At 44.0% G+C, this 27488-nt stretch overlaps 1 protein-coding gene across 13 annotated transcripts in view; it reads right to left on the bottom strand.

Annotated features, from left to right (window-relative positions):
- Positions 1-27488, bottom strand: part of KLHL3 (kelch like family member 3) — a 358874-nt gene that overhangs the window by 82742 nt on the left and 248644 nt on the right. For 12 of the 13 annotated variants that reach the window (XM_066344557.1, XM_066344552.1, XM_066344549.1 and 9 more), the window contains 2 exons: positions 18950-19056; positions 7197-7318 (listed from right to left, as the gene is read on the bottom strand). In XM_066344557.1, coding sequence (XP_066200654.1) covers positions 7197-7318; positions 18950-19056 — 229 coding nt within the window. Of the gene's footprint in view, positions 1-7196; positions 7319-16844; positions 16929-18949; positions 19057-27488 lie in introns of those variants that run through there. The other variant, XM_066344560.1, reaches the window with a different exon arrangement.

The following is a 27488-nucleotide window of genomic DNA, read 5'->3' on the forward strand; positions in this document are numbered from 1 at the left end:
AGTGGGTCTCATCCCTGCCCACGTGTAGAAACCACCAACAGCCTCCACTCAGCAGTCCTGCTCCAAAGCTAAACGCTTGCTCTTGATGAAGAAAGCTCTTCCAATTACAAGCTTGCTAGTCGCTTTCATGATGGCTGAGTTCTACAAAACATGCCCCTCTTCCCTTTCCCCACTCTCTCTTGCACTCTCCTATGTCCCCAGCAAGATAGCAGTAAATCGGCATTGTGTGCTTAGTATTTTCCAAACCCTGATTAGTTACAGAGAAGGAAAAAGATAAAATCTCCCACTCTTGAGTTTTAGATCATAAGTGAACATAACCAGGCTCCAAATCTGACCACTTAAGCTCCATTCTCACCAGGCAGCCACTGTCCCCACTAAGCAGCCATAAACTGAGAAACTCAATTAGCTGTGAGCTTGCTGGGCCTAGCCAAACAGATTCCAGGACCAGATTAGTCTCTGCCCGCTAGTTAAGGGGAGAACCATTAACAGTTCTTGCTGAATACATACCAGGAATGGGAAGCTCTGCTCCAAACTCCCAAATGACCTACACGGTGCCACTCTACCAGCAACAGCTACAAACCCTACAGTTAGGGCCATGGGCTGACCAACCCTCCTGGTTTACTAAGACTGCCAATTTTAGCCCTGAATGTCTTATGTCGAAGGGTGAGGTGTTCACCCCAGAAGAGGAACTTCTAACCAGAAACCCTAAGCAGCCCTGGTGGGAAGGAGTAATCAAACATCCAGCACACACCCTACCCAGTAGCGTGGCAAGTCCCAAAAAGGTCAGGGGTGATAAGAGGCAGGAAAGGGACAGCAGCCCTTCCGCCCCACAGACAAGGACTTCTGAGAGGCCAATCTGCCCCCAGAAAGCATTCCCAACCAAACCAAGATGAGACCATGCCAAGGACATACATCCCCTTCTCCCTTGCCCTCTTCTTCACACGAGGACAGTGCACGATTTGGTGTATAAACTCTCAAGTTCATGACAACCAGCCAAAAAAATAAAATAATAAATTTTTCTTGAACACTCTCCCTAGGTTATAACTTTCAGTTTTTAAAACCTCCCTGGCTAGAGCTACCCACATAGCTTTCAACTTCCTTACTGTTCACAAAACCCACTTAGTAAGCAAAAATTGTAAGGCTTTTTTACTTCTCCACGCCACCCCCTTCCACACACACACTTCATCCTGTTTGGGTCCTCTTCTGCCCAAAAGCGTTCCCAAACTGGCTTCCTAAAATAAATGGGGCTGGTGGTTTCTCTAATCGCTCCTTCCCTCTCCTTTGATCTTACTGTGATTAGCTATGAGTCAAAGGCCCTTTTCTTCCCACTATTTGCTTAGTACAAGAAGGCATAAAGGAAGTCAGAATGCTGAGGGAGAAGCTTTGGAGGCTGGGAGATAATATCGCTACTTAAACTGTTGATTCTCAAGGAGAAACGGGGCCTGGTCCAGTGGAGTTCTGGGAGCAACACAGGAGAAAAACAAAATCCCCAGAGGTTGTGAAAGAAAAGAGAGCATACATCTGTGAGGGGCTGTCTGCACCTCCCTCTCCCACATCAACAAGAGCTTTCAGAGGATTTCCTCTTCTCTTATCTTGCCTGCAACTCAACTCCTTCAAGTGTCAGCAGTAACAAGATTGTGAACAAAAGGCCAAGCCTGGGTGCTTGGCTTCCAGACTGTCCTGATGGACTCACTAGGACAGTAGTGGTGGCCCCTGGATGGAGGAGGTTGGGACCAGAGAAGCAACAGATGGCCGGAACCACTCTCTCCACCTGAGGATTGTGGTTCTGGACAAACAGTCCCTGGAATGACCCTCAGCAGAGTCACAAGTTCCCCTCCAGCTTGCAAATGGCCTCCCCACCATCTTTCTCATGCAGGTCCTGTTTTGTTTTTTCTCTCCCTTGGTTAACATGAAAACACAGCAGAGGATATCCCTTCACAGAGTTTATTTCCTTTAACAAAAACAAAAGGAAATGTCCTGCCTCAGAAAGCACCTACTCCTGGAATCTCAGGGAGGCGGAGCCAGGCACAAAGGGAGGGCGCTGCCAGAGGCCAGGTGACAGGGCTGCCCACGGCCTCTGCTCCAGCCAGAGGTTCTGTCTCTGCCAGCACCAGGCATGAGACCTAGCAGAGAAACAGTGTTAAATTAAAAATCTGTTGATAAGAAGAAAAGAAGAGGAGGGGGATGGTAAGAGGGCAAGGGAAATAGGGAAGGGAGGGGGAGATATGTATGGGTGAACAGGAGAGCTGGCAGAACAGCACTGTGATTAAAAGTCTCGCTTAGATTTTGACTTCTCCACTTACCAGCTATGTGACTAAAGGCAAATTACTTAACCTCTCTGTCTCTGTCTCAACAGTAAAATGAAGATAATAAGGGTGCTGCTTTAAAGACTTGTTATGAGGATCAGCCTGACCGGTGGTGGTACAGTGGATAGAGCATCCACCTGGGATGTAGAGGACCCAGGTTCAAAGCTCTGAGGTCACCAACTTGAGTGCAGGCTCAACAGCTTGAGCATGGGATCATGGAAACAATCCCATGGTAACTGACTTGAGCCCAAGGTCACTGGCTTAAGCAAGGGGTCACTGGCTCAGCTGGAGCTCCCTGGTCAAGGCACATATGAGAAGCAATCAATGAACAACTAACATGATGCAACTATGAGTTGATTCTTCTCATCTCTCTCCCTTCCAGGAAGGGAGAAGAGAAGAGAAGAGAAGAGAAGAGAAGAGAAGAGAAGAGAAGAGAAGAGAAGAGAAGAGAAAGCAGTTAACACAGTGCTTGGTGCACAGGGAGTGCTCAGTTAAATTAGTTTTTATTATTATGAGCTGAAGTCAAGGTTCTGATGATTCATTTAACAAGAAACTCAAGTTCACCACATCAACAGAACATTGGATAGAGCCGGGCTGAAACCTCAACTCTATCCCTTACTAGCCATGTGACCATAGGCACTACCCATTTAACCTCTTTGAGCATCAGTTTCTTCAACTGTCAAAAGATCACAGACAAACATTCCATTGGTAGTTATGAGAATTAAATGAAATAATGCATGTGAAATGATCAACAATGCTTGGCTGACAGTGAGTATCAACGTGTCAGTTTTGATGATTGTTACCTCTACCGCAGTAGGACAGTATTTACAAAGTATGTGGGGCTGGTATTAAGGGCATAGCTCTCCCAGCCATTTAACCAAACCCCAAATCTCTGACCCTTGTTTCTAAAGCTTTCAGGAGCCCCAGTACCTCCACGCTTACCTTCTCAGTGCACCAAATTTTCAAATATTGACCTCATAGACAGTGTGTGATCAACTGCCTCAGAAGATATATATAGCATAAAGTAGAAGCCACATTTTGATCCAAACTTTCTCTTCTCAACGTTTTCTGTTTTGTATTCCCCCAAGGTTACCCCTGACCAAACCACAACTAAAAGTGAGGAGGAAAAAAGGAAAAGAGCATACTTCATTGATACTCAACAGTGCAGTTCCCTGAAGGTCCCACACAGTGTTTCCCAGTGGAGCCTTTGCATATGCTGGCCCTTCCCACCCTGCACACAAAGACGAACACAGCAGGCCCGTCAAAGGGCACATACACCAGTGAGGACATAGAGAGGTGGGCAGAGGAGGCAGGCCTGACTTCCCAATCTCCCTTCAAGATCTGGCCAAACAACACTTTCAGTGAGGCCTGTTCTGACCATCCTCATCAAGGTGGTGATAACCATTCCCTGCCAGGATTCGAAGGCACAGTCTAAGTCAGGGATCCCCAAACTACGGCCCGCGGGCCACATGCGGCCCCCTGAGGCCATTTATCCGGCCCCCACCGCACTTCCGGGAGGGGCACCTCTTTCATTGGTGGTCAGTGAGAGGAGCATAGTCCCCATTGAAATACTGGTCAGTTTGTTGATTTAAATTTACTTGTTCTTTATTTTAAATATTGTATTTGTTCCCATTTTGTTTTTTTACTTTAAAATAAGATATGTGCAGTGTGCATAGGGATTTGTTCATAGTTTTTTTTATAGTCCGGCCCTCCAATGGTCTGAGTGACAGTGAACTGGCCCCCTGTGTAAAAAGTTTGGGGACCCCTGATCTAAGTCATAAACACCCAGTAATATGGGTACTATTTTGATTCTTGTTTTACAGATAAGAAAACTGATCCTGAAGGCAGGATGTCACTGTGGACATCGGAGAATCTCTAGTAGGTGGAGAGAAAACAAATCAGAGGCTGGCTGAATAAGTGTCTTCTCCAGACAGAAGTCACTGTATCTCATGCCCTCACTTTATAGATGGGAAACATCATGCATGGGGGAAGGACTAGAATAAGAGTACTCAAGAATTAACAACAAAGCTGAGGCTCAGACCCAGTTCTCCCTTCACACTCACTCCTGCCTCATCTCTATTTTTGCATGTCCTCTGAACCTGCATATCTTCATCCCTGCTCCCACCCCTACAAAGTAGTTTTTTTAAAAGCAATGGTGAAGTCTTTTTCTCCAGAGTCCTCTAATTAGTCTATCTACTGCTACCTCCCCCTCAAGATAACTGGTGTTATTGAGACCACCAATGTGCTAGACCAAAGTTGCAAAGATAAACACTTAGCCAGGCAAAAAGGATGCAGAGTGAAACACCTTTTAATTCTGTAGTTTGTAAACACTTTCTACTTACAAATAAGAGAATTATTAAATAAATACATAATGAAGAGGAAAGGAAAAAAACTGGCTTTATTCATAACAATTCTACAACTTCCCCTACAAGTACTGTTTTTTGGGATTGTTTTTTGTTTTGTTTGAGTGGCTTAAAACAATACAAATTTATTTTCCTACAGTTCTAGAAGTCAGAAGTTCAAAATGGGCCTCATGAGGCTAAAATGAAGGTGTCAGCAGGGCTGAGTTCCCTCTGAAAGCTCTGAGGGAGAATGGTTCCTTGCTTTTCAAGTTTCTAGAGGCCACACATTCCTTGGCTCCTGAACCCCTATTTTCAAAGCCAGAAACATCTAGTTGAGTTCTTATTAGGTCAAATCTCTCTGGTTCGTCTTATTCTGCTCCCATGCAGGGGTCGTCAAACTTTTTATAAAAACCGCCCACTTTTGCAGTGCTGGTCAACCTGGTCCCAACCGTGCAACCAAACAGCGCTGCGATTGGCCCATCATGAAAACTGGAACGCCCACTAGTGGGCGGTAGGGACCAGGTCTACCTGCAAAAGTGGGCGGTTTTTATAAAAAGTTTGACAACCCCAAGGTCATCTCCCCATCGCATGTTCAGGTGACTAGCAACAGTCATTCTATCTGCAACGTTAAATTCTCTGACAGTTAACCTAACAGATTCTGGGGATTAGGATATGGACACTTTAGGGCCACTCTTTCTGCCCTACATGCTATATGATTAATTTAGTTACTGATATACCCTAACGTGAGAGTTCTAAAAATTCTTTATCCCCTGCATATTTTTAGGTTGACGTCTAGCCAGCATTTCTCATTAGAGTTGCAAAGAATGTAATTCCGTGTATTTTGTAAATCTCAGTATTACATCAAATATATAAATGAATTTAAATGTGATGGTAATTTGATACAACCATCATCCATTTAAAAACTTCTGTCAATACCTGCCCTATACTCATTTTACACTAAATTAGTTGCACTTACTGTTACTACATTCAGCTGTTTAAATTCTGCTGCTAGACCTAGGATGCAATCAATGCATTGCCCACTTCATTGGGAAAGACCAGAAACAAAATGGAACAGCCTTGCACTTTACTGTGTGTAAAATAAACCTCATTTAAAAAATAGTTGGGAAAGGATTAGACCAGATCACTATTCAACCCAAGAGTCAGTCCACTGCCCAGAGACAAAGGCACGCTTTACTGTGGGGCAGGCTCTCTCTCCCGCTGCTCCAAATGCAGTAGGCCTCAGACCCTTGGCTTGCCTGCACCCTGACCCGCTAGCCCACTCACAAGTACCCTGCACCACCAAGCTACTCCCACTCATTCCCCCGCCCCAGGATAAGTCTTCTCCCCTGAAAGAGCCCTTCCAGGCACTGTCCTCCACCTGCATTGAGTCCTCTTGACGTACTCTCTCACTGCATACTACGTTCCTTTCCTTCAAAGGACTTACCACAATTGTGCATAAATATTACTTGTGTGCTTATTTCATGAGCATCTATCTTCACCCCTAGACCACAAACTGCATGAAAGCAGGCACTGGAACTGCCACTGCTCACTGTTACAACCACCCCATCCAACAAAGTGCCTGGCACACACAGGCACTCAAACATTTGGGCAGAATTGAATGAATAAATGATTATCAATTTGGCCTCTCAAATACCTCAATCCTGGAAATGGAGGTGTGTTCTGGATAAGGATAGTCGATAATTTAGTCATTAGAGAGGCATCTGTCTCACAATAAATAAGGTGGAATTACGGTTTAAAAAAAAAAAAGTAAAAACTTTCATATCACATGAAATTTCTATCACTTTAATAGTAAGATCCTTAATCACAAGAAACAGTGTATCCTGTGTCTCTGCTTAGCCCAGTGGTGTGTAGGGTTACCAAGTGGGCCAAACCTCTGCCATCACCCCAGCAGAGGTGTGCTGCTCGTGCCTCACACGCTCACAGCAAAGACACACGCCTTTAGGTGAAGCAGCATCTTCGTGAACCTCACTTTTCAAGGCTGCGGATGGCTGAGGGTGAGGGCAGGGCAGTGAAAGCAGGAGAAAGCACAGACAATGCATTTCACAGAGGCACGGCCCACCGAGACTCGGGCCTGGTGCTGGCACCTCCGTGGGCTCAGAGGCACTCAGCTGACTAACATTGAAAGATGAAAACATTTTTAACAGCCTTACCATGCAATACTCAAAATCTCTGAGATGAGATGACGACTGGGGAGAAAGAAGTAAAGTCACCCAGGCTTTTAGTTCTTCCCTCACAAAGAGTTTGAACCCACATGAGTTAAAAGACATTCTACTCTGGAGCCCACACTCATCCTGAAGTCATATGGCCTAGTGGTGAAGAATATGGGTGCTGTGGTCAGACAGGTATGAGTCTGAGGGTCATTCGTCCCCCTACTGGCCTTGTGACCCAAGGCAAATCACCTAACCTCTTTACAACTTTAGTTTTCTCTCTAGTTACCAAGTTGTACTGAGAGTTAAATGACAGGACGCTTCAAAATTGCGGGCCCTGAGTGTGCGATAACTGAGCTATTAGCTGGGACAGAGTTTACCTGGACGTTTTCTTCAGTCACCTCAATTTCAGCCGTATAGATATAGTCAATCAGCTTACTCAGTGTCCGCCCATCCACATCTTTGATTTCAATCTTCTTCGCTTTACTCTCAGACATGTCACCTACAGTTCAAGGCAAAACAAAATGGACATGAACTTGGAACCGAGAGTATGCTCAACTTTCCCATGGCCTCCTGCCTTGTCTTCAGAACATGAAAGCACTGACTGCACTCTGGAAGGCAGCAGAAGGAATTCATTCAGTCATTCGGCTGATATTAGGTCACATCAACTTTGGGTCTGTGGTCCTCCACAAGCCCAATATTAAGCATTCCCCACTCTATATGTTGCCCATTTTCATTCTAAAGGCAGATCTATGTACAATTCAACCAATATTTACTGTAATGTTCTACACAGGTCAGAAAAAGATATGCACTGTCCTCAAAGAGCACATGGTCTAGTAGGGAAGATATATAAAAACACTTATAGAGGTGGTAAAACACTTATAGAGGTGGTAAGAGCTATAGAAGTATACGCAAAGTAAGCATAATAACAGAAAAAGTGACATTTATTGCTAACTATGAATAAGCACTGTCTTAAACACTTTAAAGTGTTGCCTTTTTTCACCGCTGAGGTTTATTAATATTACCCCCATTTTACAGATACAGAAACTGAGGCAAATCTAGGTAGGAGCCAGACTGGGATTGAAACCAAGGATTCTGACTCCAGAGCCTATACTTGTCATCAATACACTATACTGAATTCCAAGAATGCAGAAGATAGAGCAAGACACCGTGCCTGGGGAGTCCAGGAAGGCATCCTAGGAGGTCACTTCTGAGCTGGCAATTAGTGAACAGAACGTTGCACAGGCAGCAAAGATGAAAAAAAAGATGACTAGATGCAGCAACCTGAAGTGTAAAGAGAGGAAAGTGCCACAAGGATAAATTTTGAGAGCAACAGTGAGAGGCTGGTATGGCTGGTACTTGGGATGACAGCGAGGAAGGAAGCTGACAGAGGCCAGGACTTACAGAATCCTGTGAGCCACACAAATAAGTTTGGACTTTTTGCTAACAGTAGCACCACTGGAAGGTTTTAAAGAGAGGAATGACATCAATAAATGCGTGTTTTTAAATGAACTTTTGGATGTATGGTTGAAGCTGGACCAGAGGCAAGGAGAATAGTTGGAGATCCTGATAACAATCCAAGAAAGAAGGGGGACTAGGGGGCAGCCTGAGAACTAGGGGGCAGCAGCACATCTGCACAGTTCTGAGGCCTTTACTTTGCCTGCTCTCTCTGTACAGTGCAGAGGTCTGTCTAGTGCCAGGGCTGCTGGCTTCAGAAGTAAAAGACTGGCAAGACATGTGTCTTTACAGACTGAAATGCAGGACAACCTGACTGTAAGAATCAGGGATGCGGAAGCCCTCGTGTGAGTGTGAAAACAGAGCCTGGGAGGTGGTTTTCTCTCTGAAATTTGTGCACTGGAGCCAAGAAAATACTATAGTATGGTACTCGGGCTGCAGGCACCTGCCTCCAAGCTGCGTAGACTGCACATGATTCTTCCACCAATCCACAATGCCCACTCCGACAGAGTTCTAGATATGAATGACTCTGGGCCATGGCGGACGGGGAGGAAAACCATTCCTAACCCTGCCTGCTCCCTTCCCTGCCAGATCAGGTAGACCAAGAGACCTTCGACTTTGTTCTCTCTTCTCTAAGCACAGAAGCCAATAAAATGGCCTCAGCACCAAATGTCCTGAGGCAGGACAAAGAGGCAAAGAGAAAACAGAGAAAGATGATAGAATTCTCCTCTACCCATAAGATGGGCTCTCATAATCTCTCCTAAATTTACTTTAAGATACATACACAAAAACATACCCACAAGGAAATCAGAGTCCAGTTGGTAATTATGTCGCAAAAGAGCATCAAAGGGCCCTGGCCGGTTGGCTCAGCGGTAGAGCGTCGGCCTGGCGTGCAGTGGACCCGGGTTCGATTCCCGGCCAGGGCACATAGGAGAAGCGCCCATTTGCTTCTCCACCCCCCCTCCTTCCTCTCTGTCTCTCTCTTCCCCTCCCGCAGCCAAGGCTCCATTGGAGCAAAGATGGCCCGGGCGCTGAGGATGGCTCCTTGGCCTCTGCCCCAGGCGCTAGAGTGGCTCTGGTCACGGCAGAGCGACGGCCCAGAGGGGCAGAGCATCGCCCCCTGGTAGGCAGAGCGTCGCCCCTGGTGGGCGTGCCGGGTGGATCCCGGTTGGGCACATGCGGGAGTCTGTCTGACTGTCTCTCCCCGTTTCCAGCTTCAGAAAAATACAAAGAAAAAAAAAAAGTTTAAAAAAAAAAGAGCATCAAAGATAGCCAATTCTTAGTTTAAGAACTTGAACCTTAGATAAAAGGCAAAAGGCCCTGGCCACTTGGCTCAGTGGTAGAGTATCAGCCTAGAATGTGGGTGTCCTGGATTCAATTCCCAGTCAGGGCACATTGTAGAAGCACCCATCTACTTCTCCACCCCTCCCCTTCTCACTTCTCTCTCTCTCTCTCTCTATTTCTCTCCTGCAGCCATGGCTCGATTGGAGCAAGTTGGCCCTGGGTGCTGAGGATGGCTCCATGGCCTCCGCCTCAGGCACTAAGAAGAGCTCGGTTGCTGAGCAATGGAGCAACTCTCCAGATGGGCAGAGCATCTCCCACTAGTGGGCTTACCAGGTGGAGCATGGTCAGGGTGCATGCAGGAGTCTGTCTCTGCATCCCCTCCTCTCACTGAATAAAAGAAAGAGAGAAACAAAAAAAAGCAAGCTGACCAAAAGAAGCAAGAGATTCAAAAGTCTGTATATGAGTGTGAAACCAGAGTCTGGACTGATTACTTTCTCTCTCAGAAATTTGTGCTTGGGTCAAAGTTTTGTAACTTTGAGGTAAAAGAGTGGAAATTCTTGAAATTATATGAAAATATTTATATTAGTTAATTTTCTAGGGAAAATACAAATCATTTTTATCAGCTTCAAATGTCCAAAAAATATTAAGACACAGTTTTCTAGATGGTAAGGACTTTTACTTTTTTTCTGCTCCTTTAACATGACTCTTAAATTAATTTTCTACATGAAGTACTTAAAACTTCAATAAGCAAGGGGAAAAAACAGGAAAGAAAAACTAGAGCCTTGAAGACAATATTTATTTTCTAAGAAAGTTCTCTTAAGGGAACTGGAGACCTAGAGACCTGTGTAAGTCACAGACTTGTAAAATCCAGTCTTATCTCTTATGAACCAACAGAAATTACTACACCAAACCAAGACTTCAGCTTCAAAAGCCCCTGTGAATGGCTGTAATAATAGTTGCTACTATGTGCCAGGCCATCTGCAAAGAATTTATATACATTAATTTTTATACACAAATAATGTGTAATTTTTATACACATTTAATCTTTGTAACAACTTCAGGAGATAGGTTATATTACCTTAATTTTACAAATTATAGAATTGGCATTTCAAGAGCACATAGCTAGACAGAGGCAGGGCTGGGATTTGAATCTTGGCCTAACTCTAGCTTTCATGTCATTTCTAATAAATCCCCCTGTAATTTAAACCTAACCTTAACTAATGGCCTTGATAAAACTATTCCCATGCAAGAAAGCCCTTGGTTCAAATTCTGAGGACAACTTAGTAAAGTTAAAACCTAGCAAGCAAGAACCAAGAGGGATTGGATCTTATCAAGCTTATTTTTCAAGATATGTTCAACACCTAACAAAGTGTGTGACGTATAACCGGCACTTAAAAAATATTTGTTGGACCTGACCTGTGGTGGTGCAGTGAATAGTGTTGACCTGGAATGCTGAGGTTGCCAGTTCGAAACCCCAGCCTTGCCAAGTGAAGGCACATACAAGAAGCAATCAATGAATAATTAAAGTGAAGTAACTATGAGTGGATACTTCTCATTCCTCCCCTGCCTCATGTATAAAAATCAATGAAAATATAAATAAATAATATTTGTTGGAACACACTCTGCCCTAGGACCTTGCACCTAGACGTCTCTGAGAACAACAGAGTGCCCAGGAGAACAAACAATCCCACACCTCTATCAGGTACAAGTATGCAAGTCATAGTTCTCGATCCTAGCAAGCATACCATGTGCACAACTGAGCTCTTTTTAGGGGGAAGACATGGAAAGGGTAGCATGAGGGAGGAGATGCGACTTGAGCAGCAAGGGGAAAAACTTTCACTATTACAGGAGACTCAGAGGGTCTAGAAAATCACTGGCTCTTCTTCTAGGCCATTAGTATATATAAACCTCACAGTATTATTCAGCAAAAAGAAGCCTCAAGAATGGGAAAGGAATGGTAGAGTGGCTGGCAGGTCTCTGAAGAACCAGTGCTAAACCACCAACCACCCCTACAAAGTTATATGTCAAAGGGAAGATAAAAGTGTATTCAGGAGTCCTTGTTATAGAAGTCTTCCCTGTTCCTAACTTGAATCCTTACTGCTGCAATTTAGTTTTGTTTTGAGTAGAAAGAAAACAGAAGATCCTTATCTTTTGCAAAATGATCCTCCATGGCTGTTAAGATGGTTATTAAACGTTCTTTCCCCTAATTCTCATATGTCTAAATCCTAATATCTGGTTTGCCAACTCATCTAGCTAGAGCTAAGGCCTATGTCACACATAAACCTCACATAAGAAAACAAAATACCCTGCCACCTCCCTGAATCCCAGCCAATCCTCCTGAAGGTATGTGGTCTGGGCCATTTAACTGCAAAAGGCTGACCTCTGTGTCCTATGAAATAAGGACGTTCACTGTCCTTCCTTTATCCCAAGGCTATATGACAATCAAAGGAGACCATGATAGTGTGGATTATGACAGCAAGATTCAACAGAGCTGCAGTGATGCGTATCACCCCATCACAAACCCTCCTCTGAACCTCACACGTTCTCTACTTGGAAAGCTCTTTCTGCTCAGCTAGAGGCACATGGAGCTCCAGGTGAGGAAGAAAATGCCTGTGTAGCCACACAGACATTTCAAATCAACCCCAACCACCATCAGGGTGGCTAATACGAGAGCCACCCCTCACATCCACAGGAGCCTTGTAAACTATAATGTGCTCAACAAATAACAAGTAAACTTCAAGTACCTATTCTGTACTGGGTGACTTAGTCTCATTATGTACATTTGTTCCCTGGTATGGTTATTATTCTAGTCTCACGGGTAAGAAAACTGGATCACAGAGGTTAAGTGAATTCCCCACAAACCTATTAGGTGCCAAAGTCAAGACTGAAATCCAGGTCATTAGGGCTCCAAACCCCTTCCTAAGATACTACACTATCTCCCAGTACAAGGTGGCATCACCACCCTGTGTTTAATCCTTAGCAAAGAGGCCTCCGCATCAATAGCAACTCCTCTATGAACATTCATGAACCATTCCTTACTAATGATTTTCTCCAATGATGAACTGAATTTTAAGGTTGAGCTACTCTAAGTATTAAAAGTCAACCCCAGACCATCTTGGTCAAACCAGCTACACCTTCATGAAGGGAGCTGGCAGGTGTCTGAATAGCAGTCTCTCTTCCTAGGTACTGAATGAACTATGTTGAACTACAGCCAAATCAATTCTTTAAAAAATTCACCATTTCTGCATCAAAAGAAACATATTTTTAGACAAGACTACTATACCCTTCATCCTCAAAAATGGGTCTTCTAAGCCAGAAAAGGATCCCTGACTTGGATGTGATTTGTTAGGGACAAGAAAAAGAAACCCTATGTCACTGTAAGCTTCAGCCCAGAGGTAACTGACTCTGAAAGACAAATCACATGAAAGATAAGGCCATTCCTCCTTAATCCTAAACAGCCTCGGATGCTCGCAATAGTTTTTTCTGAACCATGCTACGCAATCCCTGACTCCTCAGGGGCAAAAATCCTCAGGAGCCAGACTCTGTCTACTACTGCTACTCCCAGGCCTCCCTCTAGGCTTCTTTATCCAAGGAGTGGATTCAGTTCCCTAGTGCTCCCTTCTTCCCGGCCCCACTGTCTTGGATTAAGTCCTCCTGAGCTGCATGTTACTGTGAAGATCTTCAAAGTCATCAGTACATCACGCAAAAAGTCAGATCACAGACAAGGGTCAGGGCCAGGCAGAGTCTGGCACGAAGAAAGGGTGGAAACAAAGGTTCTATGGAATGCGTGCATGCCTGGGAGGTGCGTGAGAGAGCCAGGCCTTCACTGTTCCACTCTGTGCATGATTTGTGTCCACTCAAATTCTAAACCCCTTTCCTCTTATCCCAGTATATCCCTATTTCTACTCACCATATGTTCAAAGACACCAGCTAAACAACAGCAGACATCTAATAAAACCTGGACAGCAACTCGTCTTTAAAAATAAAAAATAATCTAATCAGCCTCTACATATAGAACCAGAAAGTCAGAACAGCCTGCTCCAGGAGCTTCTTTTGGGATGGGAGCCCAAATGTCTTGTAGTCGTGAAGATGGGTGTAAGACCCTGAGCCCACATATTCTTTAGAACTCAGTTCCTTTAATACCACTAATTCCAAATTATGGTGAGCAGGACATGCTCAAGGAGCAGAGTTGGTATTTGGAACCACCACAGGACATTTGGGCAATATAAACTCAGAGGACAAAAAATAAAAACACTCTAAACCTGAGTAAAAGATTGTAATCACATTAGTCAACTCAGAAGAAAGTCACGTGTATTTTGTTTTCCTTTTGGCCTTAAACATGCTGACAGAAATAGACTTTGCATGAGGCAGCTGGGCCTTTTCATTACTAACTTTATGCATTTTAAAGCTGAACCTAATAATTAGAACCAAATTTTGCCATGTTACTTTTTTCTTGTATCTGTTTACCAAGGTTTAAGAAAAGCCAAGAGGCCTCAAAAATATACAAACCTCACATCTTGCTGATGGAAGCAGAAGCTGGTACAACTGTCCCAGAGTTGTGGAGTTGCAGCGCCTGCCTTATAAGTCTTCAAAATGTGCATCCCCTTAAACCAAACATTTCTTATTCTAGGGAAGCTAGTCTAAGGAAATAATCAGGAATGTAAATAAAGACTGAGACACAAGGATGCTTACGATCCTATTATTTACAGCAGCAAAATATTAGAAAGAATTGTAATTTCCACCAATAAGGAAATGCATTTTCAACTAGGATACATACGATGGAATCTTCAGAGGCCATTAAAATTATTATATAGATGTGATTTAATTGACATGAAAAGATATTCACAATATACTGTTAAGTTCAATTAAGCAAATTTTCACTGAGCACCTACCATATGGAAGACCATACTACGCAGTGGGGACATAGCAGTATATTAAAAAGGTACAGTTCCTTCCCTCATAAAGGTTATGACTAACCTGGGCAGTCAGATATTGAGGAAATAATGAGATAAGTAGTAATACTAAAGAGAAGCATAGGGTACCATGAGAGTAAATAGCAAAGGGATTTAACCTAATCCAAGGGGGTCTGAGGAAATGATACTTAAGTAGTAATAAAAGATGAATTAAGCCCTGGCCGGTTGGCTCAGTGGTAGAGCGTCGGCCTGGCGTGCAGAAGTCACGGATTCGATTCCCCGCCAGGGCACACAGGAGAAGCGCCCATTTGTTTCTCCACCCCTCCCCCTCTCCTTCCTCTCTGTCTCTCTCTTCCCCTCCCGCAGACGAGGCTCCATTGGAGCAAAGATGGCCCGGGCGCTGGGGATGGCTCCTTGACCTCTGCCCCAGGCGTTGGAGTGGCTCTGGTCGCGGCAGAGCGACGCCCCGGAGGAGCAGAGCATCGCCCCCTGGTGGGCAGAACGTCGCCCCTGGTGGGCGTGCTGGGTGGATCCCGGTTGGGCGCATGCGGGAGTCTGTCTGACTGTCTCTCCCCGTTTCCAGCTTCAGAAAAATACAAAAAAAAAAAAAAAAAAAGATGAATTGGAGTTAGGCAGGTAAACAGGCAAGGAGGAAGAACATTTCAGGAAGATGAACAGCAACTTAAGTACACACCTCAAAAAAAAGCTAGCCTGACCTGTGGTGACGCAGTGGATAAAGCATCAACCTGGAACACTGAGGTCACCAGTCCGAAACCCTGGGCTTGCCTGGTCAAAGCACATATGCGAGTTGATGCTTCCTGCTCATCACCCCCTTCATTATCTCCCTCTATCTCTCTCTCCTACCAAAAATGAATAAATAAAATCTAAAGAAAAAAAAAGCTATTTGGCCCTGGCCGGTTGGCTCAGTGGTAGAGCGTCGGCCTGGCGTGCAGGAGTCCCAGGTTCGATTCCTGGCCAGGGCACACAAGAGAAGCGCCCATCTGCTTCTCCACCCCTCCCCCTCTCCTTCCTCTCTCTCTCTCTTCCCCTCCCACAGCCAAGGCTCCATTGAAGCAAAGTTGGCCCGGGCGCTGAGGATGGCTCTGTGGCCTCTGCCTCAGGCGCTAGAATGGCTCTGGTTGCAACAGAGCGGCACCCCAGATGGGCAGAGCATCGCCCCCTGGTGGGCGTGCCGGGTGGATCCCGGTCGGGCACATGCAGGAGTCTGTCTGACTGCCTCCCCTTTCCAACTTCAGAAAAATACAAAAAAAAAAAGAAAAGAAGCTATTTAACTGTGTTTATGTAAAATAAACTCATTAATGTTAAAAATATATTTTGTATCTATATATTTATGAATACATATGATTACATGTATATATTATAAGTACAAAATCTGAAAGAATATAAATTATAATCAATTATAATCTCATCTAGACATTGTATTACATGTAATTTTTAATATTTTTGCTTGCCCACATTTTCTAACTTGTTTTCTGAGTGAATATGTATGAATTAATGGGAGAGTGGGTGGATGGACAGGTGGATAGACAGTAACCAGATTCAACGAAAGGCTTTGGCTGGGCATCACATTAGATTGTTTTCTTCTCTTGATTTTCTCTGCCCTTCAATTACTAGAATCCTGCCCCCAAAGCCTCTTTCCTCTCCATTTCTTTTTTTTTTTTCTTCATTTTTCCGAAGCTGGAACGGGGAGGCAGTCAGACAGACTCCCGCATGCGCCTGACCGGGATCCACCCAGCACGCCCACCACGGGGCGATGCTCTGCCCATCCGGGGTGTCGCTCTGTTGCGTCCAGAGCCATTCTAGCACCTGAGGCAGAGGCCACAGAGCCATCCCCAGCGCCCGGGCCATCTTTGCTCCAATGGAGCCTCGCTGCGGGAGAGGAAGAGAGAGACAGAGAGGAAGGAGAGGGGGATGAGTGGAGAAGCAAATGGGCGCCTCTCCTGTGTGCCCTGGCCAGGAATCGAACCTGGGACTCCTGCACGCCAGGCCGACGCTCTACCACTGAGCCAACCGGCCAGGGCCTCCTCCATTTCTAAAATCATTTTTGTTTTGCTTAGGCATGTCTACTACCCAACAGGCAAGTTCATTAGCAAAAAGTGGAACCAACATTACAAGTTATTGTAATTCCAAACAGATTCTTATCACAACACTGGACTTTCCAAACCATGCACACAAAGAGAATGACTGACAGAAACGTTTACTGAAACTTTTGCTAATTATATATTGCAGACAAAATGAATTATATTTTTAAAAAGAGAAGGATGAAGGAGAGGGGAAAAAATAATAACATCACTATTAAGGTTTGAGATTACTCCAAAAAGAATGCAGCTCAAAATTAACAGGTAGTGAAATTACCTGGCTTTGCAAAGCTACACTGTGAAATTCGTGGCCGAAGGTTCAAGGTGAGGTAAGAGTGGCTAGGTCCACTTAGAAGAGACATAGCTCTGAGTTGAAACCAGCTCCTTCACATGATAAGCCAAGGTGGACACACATGGGAGCCCCTCTCAGAACGTAAGTGTCAAGTCTCCCCCAAAAGAAAGCACTCTTGCCCAGCAGAGGCTGTGCACTATATTAGGAAAAGGGAGCATGTGCCTGCACTCATCCATTCTTAGCAAACCAATGGCCATTCTTTCAAACTTTACTTATTAACTAGGTCATAAATAAGAGGTCCTATGTGGGCAATGAGGATTCAACAGTGACAAGACATGGTCCCCAAGTGCTCAAAGCTTACAATCAAGTGTGAGAGACATTTCATTCATTCATTTAAAAAATACAAGTTCTATTGTATACCAAGTACTGAGGATATAGTAACAAGTCTAACAAGATCTTTGACTTCATGGAGCTTCTATTCTAGTAAGGAGAAACAGGTAAAAAACATATAACCAACCAACCACTATTTATCAGATGGTGAGAAATGTTGTAAAAAAATATATAGTCAAGTTATAGGATAGAAAAGAGACTCAATGAGGAACTATGGCTCAGGCAGTAAAAGATGTCTAGGACAGGGGTCCCCAAACTTTTTACACGGGGGCCAGTTCACTGTCCCTCAGACCATTGGAGGGCTGGACTATAAAAAAAACTATGAACAAATCCCTATGCATACTGTACATATCTTATTTTAAAGTAAAAAAAAAAACAGGAACAAATACAATATTTAAAATAAAGAACAAGTAAATTTAAGTCAACAAACTGACCAGTATTTCAATGGGAACTATGCTCCTCTCACTGACCACCAATGAAAGAGGTGCCCCTTCCGGAAGTGCGGCGGGGGCCAGATAAGGGGGCCGCATGCGGCCTGCGGGCCATAGTTTGGGGTCCACTGGTCTAGGAAGTGGAAACAGTCGAGCTGTAAACTGCAGATGAGGAGCAGCCAAAGTATGAGACGTCAGGACATGGGCACTGCAGACACCAGGAAACAGACAAGAAAGCACAGTCACAGTGACCACACTCAGAAGAAGCACAGTGTACTTGGCTAGCATGTGGAAGGTACACCTGATCTAGTCCATGGTCTCACCCAGCCCATGTACCTAGTTCAGGGAAGGTGCTGTGAGGCACTACAGACTGGAAGCTCGGCCCATGCATTTCAAGAAATTCAGCTTCATAAGTAACACATATGAGGCCCTGCCTGGGTACTCAGTGGTTAAAGCATCAACCCAATATGCCAAGGTTGCAGGTTAGACTCCCGGTCAAGGCACAAAAGAGAAGCAACCAATGAATGCACAAGTAAATGGAACAACAAATCGATGTTTCTCTCTCTTTCTTCCCACTTCTTCTCTCTAAAGTAAATTTTTTAAACTTAAAGAAGTAACACATGTCAAATAGTTGGACAAGGCTATTTGGCCTGTTCAGGGAACAGGCACTCCCTGGAAAATTGGCAAAAATGCTGAAAAGAAATGACTGATAGCAAATATTCCTACGTCTTACTCTCCCCAACCCTAGGCCCCACTATCACCTCTCCCACGGTCTTGTAAAGGTCAGAGGAGGCCCACAACCCCTGCCTCCCTCTTAAGGAAGGGCTAGGGCGGGATAAGGTGTGGGCCAGCCAGTGGAGCCCTGGGCCAGCCATCAGGAAGCCAAGTTCCCTCATTCTCTTTGTAACCCTTGGCAAGTCCCTTCCCTTCTTTCCACTTCAGGTCTACCAACTGCAAAATTAGATATCAGAAGGCCCGGGGATGAGCCCAAAGTTTATATTTTTCATAAGCCCCCCTCCATGATTATGATGCATCCCAAAGCTGGAGAACTAATGGACTATAGAATGCTACCTCTTTTTGCTTTGTTCTGGACAAGGGGCTGCGTGCCAAATTGGCCTGGTGCAAAGCATAGTACCTGATACAAAGGAGCTCTTCACGGTGGGTGTCATAGCCTTCTCTTTCTTCTCTCCCCTCATGCCACCACCCTCAGTATTCTCCCAGGGGAGATACAGCCTCAGAACTGTGGGTTGCTGTGTCCCCTCACCATACCTGTGAACATTGCACAGAAGTAGGGGCTGCAGGCTGCCAGGACCACACGGTGGGCTTCTATCTCGACATCTTCTGCCACAATCATCACGTCACACAACAGCTGCTTACTGTAAGACACCAGTGAGAGGACAATATGGGTCACAGCATCAACACTCAGCCCAGCCATTCAAGGTCATTTTTCCTCCCACCCAGATTCCACATTATCACTATTCAAGGTTGTCACAGAGACCTGCCCTATCCTGAGTTAAGCAGGAGGATGGACCCTCGACATCTGCAAGTCCCTGACAAGCCTGAAATTCATGCTTCCCTATGGCACACAAAGTGACCCAGCTAGTCTGTGGCTGCAAATTCTGAGTTCCTTCATTGGTCTACACCTCCGCCCCCCATGGCATCAGCTCTACCTGGTACAGGACTATGGCCGCTCAGGGAGCAGGGGAAACGCCGGGGCTGCTAGTCAAGTGACTGAATGAATGCTGAGGGGATGGGCATGCCACTGAAGTGTGCCACTAATGAGAACAAGTATTAACAATTCCCCAAGAGATCCACTGCCTATGCAATACTGGGAAGACACAGCCAGGGCTGGAGGACTCACGTATTTGTCCTCCACCCAGGTTCAACACTATCACCAAGAAGATTCTGCCTGCACATTATGCTCCCTAAGGGCCCCGCAAAACTCTAATCATTGCAATTATAAAGAATACTTTAACTACCTTTTAACTTGTCTGTCACACCCAGTACACTGTGAACTCTGAAAAGGGACTTGTCTTAGTTACTGTTATATCCTCCTAGATACCTGGCTGCATGCCTAGCCCATAGTAGGACCTGAATTTTTACTAAATAAGTGAATGAATTTTGAAATGGGATCAATCCACACTCATAGATAGAAGGGATATTTGACTACTTTGGAGACTGAAAGGGTGCTGCAAGATCCTGTCAACCCAAGATTATTTTCCTCTACCAGCCTTCCAATTTTTTTATGCCTATTACTAATATAATGGTTAACATTAATTGCATTGTATGTTCTAAGGCACTGTTCTAAGCACTTTTTTATATGTATAGCTTCATTTAATCCTCTCTACAACCTTATGAGGTAGGGCTATTGTTATGTCTCATATTACAAACAAGAGAATTGAGGCCTGAGAAGGTAGTTAACTTTCCTAAGGTCACAGAAAAAAGCACTGGAGACGGGATTTGAATGCAGGCAGCTGAGCTCCAGAGCCCATGCTCCTAACTTCTATGGCAGTGTTTTTCAACCAGTGTGCCGTGAGACATGGTCAGGTGTGCCATGGGGAAATTAAACATGGGTCCCCAAACTACAGCCCACGTGCCAGATACAGCCCGCCGCCAGCTGCCTCCATCCGAACATAAACATTCCCCTCACAATCCCTCCAGCTATCAGCAACAGGAAAAGTGGAGGCACAGGGAATGCTCACTGACCAATCACCTTCTAGGATTCATCCCGACCACTAGCGATGAACCAATAGTAGGCCGCCTCTCAGCGAGTAGTTGAAGCTGCTACTCCTCCCCATGGTCCGATTTCTAATCCTGGTCAGGATTGGAGGTAAATGTTGCCACCACTAGATGAAGCCTCAGCCTCAGCTGGTTATGTCTATCCTGATGGTGTATATAGACATTTGACCTTTTTCTTTTTAAAAGAGGCCCCCGCAGAGGGTGATATACAATGCATCACAATGTTATCTAACTTTAAAGCTAAAGTTTGCTGATCTTCCTTTGGACAGTTTTTGGTTATCTGTTGCCAAGGAGTTCCCCATTCTGGCCAACAAAGCTATTTTGACATTGCTCCCGTTTTCAAGCACATATCTATGTGAGCTGAGCTTCTCAAGCTTGACTGCGATAAAAACTAAAAACAGGGAGAGACTGAGAACTGTTGAGGAAGAGCTTCGTGTGTGTCTTTCTACCATTCCTGCCAGGATATCCCTTTTGTGTTCATCGAAACAGGCCCAGGTTTCACACTAAGTGAGTATAAATACATTTAGAAACTATATTATTAACTATATGTATAATATGTACTGTGTTAGAGTGTCATTTTGTGTCATTTTGGTAGGTGGTGTGCCCCAGGATTTTGTAAATGTAAAAAATGTGCCACGGCTCAAAAAAGGTTGAAAATCACTGTTCTATGGTATCCTGTCACCACTAGTCCCTTCTTTACACTGAAGAACTATAGGTGGAGGGGAAGACCAGAAGGACAGACACATTTTAACGGTGTGGAAGTAGTTACTCAGAACATTATAATGGATTGAGAAGTCTAAGGTCATGACTGGCTTCCCTGTCAGAGTGAAGAATGTAACGAGTCTGTCATGGCTGATAGATGGAAGAGAAGCTACATAATTTGCTATCCCTGGTGTATCATATTAAACCATTGCCATTAGTCTAGGTTCACTTATCAGAGAAACAGATAGAATCATAAAGCCTGAAAAGTTTGGTGGTTGTTTTCTTTTAATGAGAGACAGACAGACAGACAGAGACAGATAGACAGAAAGGTAGAGAGATGAGAAGCATCAATTGTTCGTTATGGCACCTTGGCTGTTCATTGATTGCTTTCTTATATGTGCCTTGACCAGGGGGCTTCAGCCAAGCCAGTGATCCCTTGCTCAAGCCACCGACCTTGGACTTCATGCCAGCGACCTTTGGGCTCAAGCCAGTGACCATGGGGTCATGTACATGATCCCACGCTCAAGCAAGATGAGCCAGTGCTCAAGTCAGTGACCTTGGGGTTTCGTACTTGGGTCCTCAGCCTTGCAGGCCGCTGTTCAATCCACTGAGCCAATGCCTGGTCAGGTAAGCCTGAAAAGTTTGGAGCTACAAATGCACTTAGTGATTATCTGGTCTATGAAGCTCAGAGAAGTGGCCTAAACCTACCGAAGCCTCATTCTTGAATTCAGATACAGTATCAGAACAGTGCCTCATGATTGGTGACACTTACATGGATAAAGACAGAAAACTGGTTAACTGCAATAGGGAAAGGTAGTCAGAAAAGGTTTAACATATAAAATAAAGTATCAATGAGGGGGCTTCTGGGAAGGGTAATACCTCTGAGCACCAAGAGGCAAAACTGGAGGAGGAGAGGACCTTGCCGTGCAGTGGCCAGCAGATCCTACACACAAACTTTATCAGAATAAGGCAACCCCACTGGGAACATAACTGGCTCGTCCCTTAACTGGCTATGAGAACAGGGACAAGTGGCCTCACCACAGTTTCTCATCTTCCTTAGCTATGTTGGGACATACATCATGGGAACCAAATGAATAACAAATGCCATCTGTGAATAGACGGGGTTTGGGGGGCTTTTTTGAGAGAAAGAGACAGGAAGGGAGAAAGATGAGAAGCATCAATTCATAGTTGCGTCACTTTAGTTGCTCATGGACTACTTCTCAGATGTGCCTTGACAAGGGGGCTCAAACCAAGCAAGTGACCCCTTGCTCAAGCCAGAGACCTTGGGCTTAAGCCAGCAACCTTGGGATTCAACCCAGTGACCTTTGGGCTCAAACCAGGAACCTTTGGATCATGTCAATGACCCCATGCTCAAGCTGGCGACCCTGCACTCAAGCTGGTGAGCCAACACTCAAGCAATCTCAAGGTTTCAAATCTGGGACCTTAGCATCCCAAGTTGATGCTCTATCCAGTGCGCCACTACCGGTCAGGCCAGACTGATTTTTAATATGGACAAAATTTATTGTAAAAATGTATTCCTAACGTGAATAGACTCATCTTGGACATTATCACTTCTACTAAAGATCGGAGAGACCTGGACAGTTAAATCAGTAGGCTAGAGAGTCATCCTGAAACACCAAGGTTGTGCATTCAATCCCCAGTCAGGGCACCTAGGGGAAGAGACCAATGAGTGCACAACTAAGGGAAACGACAAATGAATGCTTCTTTCTCCTTCACCCCCTCCCTCCTGCCCTTCACTCTCTCTAAAACCAAACAATAAATTTTTTTAGTTTTAAAAGATTTTAGGAAAAAAATGATATTATAACTGCTATTTAAAAGTACGAGTAATTTGACATAGATGGGTCAGAAATACTGAGCAAATTTTCAGTACTAGGTGCTGAACAGCCATGTTAGTGAGAAATATCTTGCACAGACGCAGACAAGCTGACAATTCATGAACAAATGAGAGAGACAAGAAAGAATGAGGAATAAAGATGGAGTATACAGTTAAGCAAATAAATGACAGCAGTTCTGATAGGAGAGAAGTCTATCTCAATGCCAAAAAAACTCAAACTGCAAAAGTGACAAAAAGAAAAACTTGTTGCCTGACCAGGCAGTGGCACAGTGGATAGTACATTGGCCTGGGACGCTGAGGACCCAGGTTTGAAATCCCAAGGTCGATTGATGGCTTGAGCTTGGGATCATAGATGTGACTCCATGGTCCCTGGCTTGAACCCAAGGTCACCACCTTGAGCAAGGGGTCACTGGCTTGGCTGGAGTCCCCAGTTAAGGCACACATGAGAAAGCAATCAATGAACAATTAAGGTGCCACAACTTATGAGCTGATGCTTCTCATTTCACTCCCTTTCTGTCTGTATCTCTCTCTCAAAAAAAAAAAAAAAAGAAGGAAGGAAGGAACGGAGGGAGGAAGGGAGGAAGGGAGGGAGGGAGGGAGGGAGGGAGGGAGGGAGAGAGGGAGGGAGGGAGGAAGAAAGACTTGCCAAAAACTCAAGGTAGGCTTTCCTTGGGGTGGGAAACCCATCTGCACTCTGGAGCCATCTCTATGTATCCACTCTGCACGGAAAGGGTGACAGGCAGCCTTGAAGCACTGCTAATTCCATTTACCAGAGACCTATGGGATCCTTTAGTCTGAGCTATTACACTACTCCTAAAGACAATCCTGAGGAGAGAGAACTAGAGCTCGGTACTCTGTGATTTATGGAGTTACAGCATAGCTGTTAGCGAGGAGCTAAGACCCTGGAATCAAACTGACCAGGGTTCATGTCCCCTGAGTATCAGATTGAAATGTATTATAACCAAGATAATGAATAGTGATAATAGAAAACACTCAGTAAATGTTAACATCTCTTTTCTTCTTTTTCCACAAACTACTTCACTTAAGATTAAAGGTTAAGTTTTGGACATGTTAAGTTTGAACTGCCTATTGGACATCTAAATAGGATTGTCAAGCAGACAAGTGGATCCATAAGCCTGGAGTTCAGATGTAGAAGGTGTTTAAGACGTTGGGTGGGATAGGAAAAACCAGCAAAAAAAGATGAGACAGCAGCAAATGAGACAGAAGAAAAACCAAAACAAAGCGGTATCCAATAAGCCAAGTGAAAAGAGGGCTTCAAGAAGAAAGGAATGAACAACTGTATCATATACATACTTGCTTACAAGTAAGATAAAATTAGGGTAGCTAGATAGGACAATTAGGCAAAACTATAATAAAGAACATTCAAATTAGAAAGAAATAAAACTGTGTCTATTTGCAGAAAACATAATTTGTATAGAGAAAATTCTAAGGAATTCAGTAAAAACTGTTAGAAAAAATAAATGTGTTCAAGAAGGTTGCAGAATACAAGATCAATATAAAAAAATCAATTATAGCCTGACCTGTGCAAGCTGACCCCAGGCACTAAAAATAGCTTGGTTGCCAAGCAACAAAGTAGTGGCCCCAATGAAGCAGAGCATCGCCCAGTAGGGGACTTGCCTAGTGGATACTGGTTGGAGGGCATGTGAGAGTTTGTCTCTCTGCCTCCCCGTCTCTCATTTAACAAAAAATAAATAGACAAATAAAATAATTTCATTTCCAATGCACCAAAAAAAATAAAATTCTTAGAAATAAATTTAACAAAAGAAGTGCAAATCCTATGCTCTGAAACTATAAAACACAGTTGAAAAAAATTAAAGACCTAAATAAATGGGAAATATCCAGTTATGAATTGAAAAAATTAGTATTGTTACAATGGCAATATTCTCCCAAATTGTTCTACAGATTCAATAGAATTTCTGTGTGTGTGTGTGTGTGTGTGTGTGTGTGTGTGTGTGTGTGTGTCAGAGACAGAAAGAGAGACAGAGAGAGGGACAGATAGAAACAGTCAGTCAGGAAGGGAGAGAGATGAGAAACATCAATTCTTCATTGCAGCTCCTTAGTTGTTCATTGATTGCTTTCTCATATGTGCCCTGACTCGGAGGTGGGGGCAACAGCAAAGCGAGTGACCCTTGGCTCAAGCCAGCGACCTTGGGCTCAAGCCAGAGGCCATGGGGTCATGTCTATGATCCCATGCTCAAGCTGGTGAGCCCATGCTCAAGCTGGATGAGACTGCACTCAAGCCGGATAAGCCTGCAGTCAAGCCAGAAACTTTGGGGTTTCGAACCTGGGTCCTCTGCATCCCAGTCTGATACTCTATCCATTGTGCCACTGCCTGGTCAAGCTCAACAGAATTCCTATCAAAATCCCAGCTGGCTTCTTCACATAAATTGACAAGTGAACCTAAAATTCATATGAAAATGCAAGAGACCCAGAATAGCCAAAACAATCTTGAAAAAAAAAACACATATAGTTGAAGAACTCACACGTACTAATTTCAAGACTTACTACAGCAAAAGACAGTGCAGTATGTATAGATAGATAGATAGACGGACCAACAGAATTGAGAGTCAAGAAATAAACATATTTACATTTAGTTAATTTTTTTTACTTTAATTCATTTTTTATTTTTTAATAAAATAAAAACAGTTGACATACAATATTGTATTAGTTTCAAGTATACAATCCGGTGATTAGACATTATATAACTTTCTAAGTGATCATCCTGATAAATCTCACACCCATCTGACACCATATATAGTTATGAGAATATTGACTATATTCTCAATGCTATACTTTTACATCCCTGTGACTATTAACTGCCAATTTGTACTTCCTAATCCCTTCATTTTTTTCACCTATCTCCCCAACCACCCTCCCTCTGGCAACTGTCAAAATGTTCTCTGTATCTATAAGTTTGTTTCTGATCTGCTTGCTCATTTATTGTTTTTAAATTGTTGTTAAGATATGTATTTATTGCCATTTTATTGTTCATAGTTTTCATCTTTTTTTCTCCTAGTTTTTAAAGAAGACCCTCTAACATTTCGTGTAATACTGCTTTGGTGGTATAATGAACTCCTTTAGCTTCTTCTTGTCTGGGAAGCTCTTTATTTGTCCTTCTGTCCTAAATTATAGCTTTGCTGGGTAGAGAAATCTTGGTTGTAGGTCCTTGCTTTTCATCACTTTGAATATTTCTTGCCAATCCCTTCTCATCTACAAAGTTTCTGTTGAGAAATCAGCTGACAGTCTTATAGGAACTCTCTGGCAGGTAACTAACAGCTTTTCTCTTGCTGCTTTTAAGAATCTCTTTGTCTTTAACATTTTGCATTTTAATTATGATGTGTCTTCCTGTGGGTCTCTTTGGGTTCATCTTGTTTGGGACTCTGCACTTCCTGAACTTGCATGTCTGTGTCCTTCACCAAGTTAGGAAAGCTTCCTGTCATTATTTTTTCAAATAACTTTTCAATTTCTTGTTCTCTCTCCTTTCCTGGCACCCACATGATGCAAATGTTGATATGCTTGAAGGTGTCCCAATGCTCCTTGTATTATTCTAATTGTTTAAAAATTCTTTCTTCTTTTTGCTGTTCTGATTGAGTGTTGTTTTTTTCTTCCTTATATTCCAAATCGCTTATTTATTCTCAGCTTCATCTATTCTACTGCTGATTCTCTATAAACTATTCTTCATTTCAGTTAGTGTATCCTTCATTTCTGACTGGTTCTTTTTAATGGTTTCCATGTCATTTTTTATGCTGTTGAAATTCTCACTAAGTTAGTTCATCTATTCTTCCCTAAGTTCACTGAGCATCCTTATAACCAGTGTTTTGAACTCTGCATATAGTAGATAGCTTATATCCATCCTGCACAGCTCTTTTTCTGAAGTTTTGTTCTGTTCCTTCATTTGGGACATGTTTGTCTCCTCACTTCGGCAGTTTCTATGCATTAGGTAGAGCTGCTACATCTCCCAGTCTTGGTAGAGTGGCCTAATGCAATAGGTGTCCTGTAAGGTCCACTAGCACAGCCTCCCCACTCACCCGAGGTAGCCCTCCAAGTGCACCCCACATATGGAGCTGTGTACACCCTTCTGTTGTAGTTGCGCCTTAATTGCTGTTGGCACATCAATGGGAGGGATTTACCCTGAGGCCCATCAGCTGCAAGGACTGGCTGCAACCTCCAAGGAGAATCAGCAGTGCAGGGGTCCAACCCATGGAGGACTTCCTTCAGCAGGGCTCTGGTGCTGCTGAGTCTGCCTTTTGAGTGTGTCACTTTTAGAAGTGGTTGGGAGGTACTTTAATGTGACCTGGAGCTTCCCACTGAATTCACTGGCTCTTGGGGCCTCTCAGAAGATGCAGGCCAAGGTCAGCCGCCTCCTGTATTTTGCCTACAGCCACCCAGCATGAGCTACAAAGTGGTCTACACATGGCTGCTACTTGTGCTGGGCTTGGAGGTGCCCAGGAAAGGCCAAGCGGCGAACCAAGGCCAGCTCCCACTAGTGCC

Source organism: Saccopteryx leptura, chromosome 6 (genome assembly GCF_036850995.1).
Source record: "Saccopteryx leptura isolate mSacLep1 chromosome 6, mSacLep1_pri_phased_curated, whole genome shotgun sequence".
Lineage (NCBI taxonomy): Eukaryota > Metazoa > Chordata > Mammalia > Chiroptera > Emballonuridae > Saccopteryx > Saccopteryx leptura.